This window comes from Penaeus vannamei, chromosome 25, assembly GCF_042767895.1.
Source record: "Penaeus vannamei isolate JL-2024 chromosome 25, ASM4276789v1, whole genome shotgun sequence".
NCBI classification, from domain to species: Eukaryota; Metazoa; Arthropoda; class Malacostraca; order Decapoda; family Penaeidae; genus Penaeus; species Penaeus vannamei.
Window position 1 is genome coordinate 31,627,476 of NC_091573.1, and position 5,000 is coordinate 31,632,475.

Here is a 5,000-nt window from a genome sequence, read left to right on the forward strand (position 1 = left end):
CAAACAAATTCACATGGACTAATTAGTGATGATATGTGATGAGGACAACATATGATGAGAACATGTAATATCCATTTGTTACACATGTATTAATTAGTGATGATGACATGAGAACAACATATGATGAGAACATGTAATAACCATTTGTTATTTGCGATAATAACAAACAAATTCACATGTATTAATTAGTGATAACGACATATGATGAGAACATGTAATATCCATTTGTTATTATTTCTGCGACAATAACAAACAAATTCACATGAATTAGTGATGATAACATGTCCTGAGGACAACATATGAAGAGAACATGTAATATCCATTTGTTATTATTTCTGCGGTAATAACAAACAAATTCACATGGATTAGTGATGATAACAACATATGATGAGAACATGTAATATCCATTTGTTATTATTTATGCAACAATAACAAACAAATCCACATGGACTAATTAGTGATGATGACATGTCATGAGAACAACATATGATGAGAACAGCACCGAGGAACATCTTACCGTGGGCGTTGTCGGGCAGAAGGGGGGGCGGGAGGGTGCGGGGCAATTTTGCGGGCGGGGGGGCGCCCACTTGGCTGACGGAGGAATTGCCGCCCAGATCCAGCACGGTGGACGTCGCGGGCGGCAGGGATCTCTTCACGCCCGTCACTACCTGTGGGCGTGGGCGGGAGGAAAAGGGAAATTAGTTATTGGATTTTAGATTTTTTTTATTATTATTATTTATTTATTTATTTATTCATTTTTTTCAAGTGCAGGCTTATTAAATATTTTTTTTTATTATTTATTTATTTTCCTTGAGCGCAAGCAATGAAGAGTTGACATTATTCATGACTTGCAGAAACCACGAAGGCTTGTTTACATGTCAAGGTGATGTATCAAATGCTGTATTAAATTAGACTCACATTAGACATTAGCCATACAGACACACTCACACACAGGCTCACATACACAAACATACGCATGGGGGATTACACAGTCGGGAATGGGGAGAGAGAGAGAGAGAGAGAGAGAGAGAGATAGAGAGAGAGAGAGAGAGAGAGAGACAGAGAGAGAGAGAGAGAGAGAGAGAGAGAGAGAGAGAGAGAGAGAGAGAGAGAGAGACAGACACACAGAGAGACACACAGACATACCTACAGTCGGGGAAAAATATATAGAGAGAAAGAGAGACTGTCTCTCTCTTTCTCTCTCCTTCTCTCCGACAGACACAGAGACAGACAGACAGAGAAGGGAGGAAGCAGACAAGGATCCCGAGAGACAAAAAGGACACGCAGAGAGGCCCAGAGGGAAGCCCCCCCCCCTCCCCTCCCCCCCGAGAGCGAGCGCCGAGGGCCCCGTGGAGGCCGAACCGCGAGCTGGCACAGAAGGGGGGGCGGGGGGGGGGGGCGAGGGTCGGGCAGAGGCAACAGTTGATCACGGTTCCTATTCTCTGGGCCCCCTCCTAATTGAAGCGCCTCGGGTACCTATTCCTCCTATCTTTCGCGATATTTCCCGCCCTTCTCGCCTCCTTCCGCCCTTCCGCCGAGGCAGCAGGGCGCCCCCGACGTGTGCGCAGCGCCCTTGCCCGCGGGGACGAGCCGTGGGCGCCGGAGGGACGCCGTTAAAAAGGGAGCGAAAATTCCCGTCGTGGTCACCGCGCGGGCGTCGTTATGTGTGACCAACAAAGGTGGTTGGAGCGTCGCCGTATTATCCTCTTGTTGGTTTGTGTTTACTGTTTGCGCCGCCCGCCGTCACCCACTGGACGCCCGCCCTCACGCCCACTAATGGTCGGTGGCCGCCCGTCCTCACGTTTTCCCTCTTACTGTCAATATCTTCGCTATGTGAGACTTCCATAACCTTCCCTTCAACGCAGCCCAGCATCGCCTGGCCACCCACGCCATCCCCTTCTCGCCGCCCGCGCTACGCACTTCATCTCCTGGATACTCGCGCCCATTCCCCGGGTCGCCCTCCGCCCGCCCACGCTGCCCGCCCTACCTCACGCCCACCCGCACTCGGCCGAGGTGTCGAAGGGCGCGCCAGCACAATTAGCGGCGATGGATATCACTGTGGAGTCATTAGTAAGAGTCGGGAGATACGTTGTCACAGCGACCGATCCGCCCGCCCAGTGTCTCTGCGCAGCGCCCCGGACCACAGTCTTTCGCCCACGACGGAGTCCGGCGCTTAACCGCTAACAGGCAACACTCGAATGTAGCGCTGTTTGCTCGGACCTTTCGCTCCTGAACGCGAATGCTACAGCCACAGCGAGCGCCTAATATTTTCCGTCTCAGTCATAGTTACACACCCTCTTTCCTAAATCTTCGCTCTGTAAACAAGATATTCTTTCTATGGTCTATGGAGCTCGTAAATAAACCCGGCGTTCGTTACGGACCCTGAGCGGAACATTCTGCGCTAGATTGTACAATTCGTAAATGAACGTAACGCGCCGCATCCCGCAATTAGGCAGCCAATCGACATACAATTAAACTACCGATTTCCAATTTGGCAAAATCAGGCGAAATCTCCTCTGCGAACATCACATTCCAAGAGAGAGATTTGAAAAGAGAGAGAGAGAAAAAAAAAAACTATTTCAGCTAAAGAAATTCATACATAAAGGATTAGACGAAGAATATTACTAAAATCAGAGAGAAGACGCGTCACATATGCTGTATAACACCCCCTCCCCCCCTCACCCCCCTTGAACCCATCTGTTATGAGTGATAATACGAGCATGAAAACATTACGACCTCCCCCAACCTCCTCCCCTCTCCCCCACAACACCCATCTAACCACGTGTTACTCTTCGCGCCTACAGCTGACACGCCCCCCACCCCGCTGACCCCCCCTGCTCTCTCTATCCTCCTACCCTCCCCCTCCTCCCTCCCCCTTCCCTCCCTCTCCCTTCCCCTCCCCCCCTCTCCCCATCCCCTCCCGTGTCACAATTTAGACGCTTGTGACGGCGCTGTGACGACATGCACGCTGCACTGAACCCTGTAACGTCATGCACTGAGGACATGCCATGTGTGTGTGTGTGTATGTATATATATATATATATATATATATATATATATATATATATATATATATATATATATGTGTGTGTGTGTGTGTGTGTGTGTGTGTGTGTGTGTGTGTGTGTGTGTGTGTGTGTGTGTGTGCGCGCGTGTGTGTGTGTGTGTGTGTGTGTGTGTGTGTGTGTGCGCGCGTGTGTGTTGTGTGTGTGTGTGTGTGAGTGCGCGCGCGCGCGTGTGTGTGTGTGTTTTCTTCTTTTTCTTCTTATTATCCTTTCTTTTCTTTTCATTTTTTCTTTCTTTCTTTTTTTCTCTCAACCTTATACAAAATCCGTCGCTGGACATGCACTCACACGCGTGAACATCCCAAACCATTTCAAACTGAACCAATTCTTTTCCTTTTTAAACCAACCACGAGTCCCATAGAAGCTCACCCACCCCCACCCCACCCCACCCCACCCCCACCCCCACCCCCGCATCCACATAGAGGAAACCACACCACACTCGGTTAATAAAATAATTGAAATAATAAAACGAACTCTGCCGTCCACATAATCGTCATTATGTTTGGTCATGAACAAATACTGTTCAGCGATGGGACAGTAAAGTTCAATAACATAAAGTCGCAGCACGTATGAATAACTCTTTGTGACGTCATAATTCCTCATATCCTTATGCGAGACGCCACGGCCTCTCGCGGCATGTAGAGCGTGAGGTATGCGGTGTGTGGTATGTGGTTTTGGGGTATGTGGTATGTGGTTATAGGGTATGTGGTATGTGGTTTTGGGGTATGTGGTATATGGTCTGGGGTATCTGGTATGTGGTTTTGGGGTATGTGGTATGTTGTTTTGGGGTATGTGGTATATGGTCTGGGGTATCTGGTATGTGGTTTTGGGGTATGTGGTATGTGGTATGTGGTATCTGGTATGTGGTTTTGGGGTATGTGGTATGTGGTATGTGGTATGTGGTTTTGGGTTGTTGTGGGTGGTGTGTGGTTTGGAGTTCGGAGTATGTGGTATGTGGTTGGGGTTTGTGGTGTACGTAGTATGTTGTGTGTTGTATGTGGTTTGATGTTGATGTACGTGATATGTGGTTGAGATTTGTTGTATGCGGTGTGCGATATGTAGATTGGGGATTGTGGCGTGTGCTATTATATGTTGTCATGCTGTGTGGTTGTGCTATGTTGCTCCATTGTCGTGTAGCTGTGTTACGTTTATACATGCTATGTTGTGTTATGTTATTGCATTGCCATGTAGTCAAGTTGTTCTGATATGTCGTCGTACTTATGTTGTTTCGATATCATGAGGAAGGAATGGGGAAGAAGAGAGGAGAAGGAGGAAAAACGAGAATAGAAACATAGATAAAAAAAATGTAAACCAAAAAATACGAGACGTAAACAAAAGCAACAACAATAAAGAAAGAGAAAAAGAGAGAAAAATCGATGATATAAAGAACAGGGAAAGGTGAAGATAAAGAGAGAGACACAGGGAAGTTAATAAATTACTGGAAAGGGAAAGATATAGAGAGAAGACATAACGTAATATACAGATTGAAAATAAACAAACAAATAGTTAGTTAGTTAGACTGATAGATAGATAGATAGATAAATAGATATACAGATAGATAAATGAAAATATAGATAGATAGATAGATAGATAGACAGATAGATAGATAAATAGATAGAAAGAAAGACAAATAGATGGATAAATAGGCAGTTGGATAGATAGATAGACAAATAGATACATAGGGAGGTATTTATGTGGGTAGATAAATAGATAAATAGATAGATAGACAGAGAGAAAGTGATATATATATATATATATATATATATATATATATATATATATATATATATATATATAGAGAGAGAGAGAGAGAGAGAGAGAGAGAGAGAGAGAGAGAGAGAGAGGGAGAAAGAGAGTGAAAGAGAGCGAGCGAGAGAGAAAGAGAGAAAGAAAGAAAGAGAAAGAAAAAGACAGAGAGAAAGAAAGAGGAAGGAA

At 45.7% G+C, this 5,000-nt stretch overlaps 1 protein-coding gene across 3 annotated transcripts in view; it reads right to left on the reverse strand.

The window, feature by feature from the left end:
- The window catches only part of LOC113809270 (uncharacterized), a 56,175-nt gene that overhangs the window by 7,067 nt on the left and 44,108 nt on the right, over nucleotides 1-5,000 (reverse strand). For all 3 annotated transcript variants that reach the window (XM_070139482.1, XM_070139481.1, XM_070139480.1), the window contains exon 6: nucleotides 518-668. In XM_070139482.1, the coding sequence (XP_069995583.1) occupies nucleotides 518-668 (151 nt within the window). The remainder of the gene's footprint in view (nucleotides 1-517; nucleotides 669-5,000) is intronic.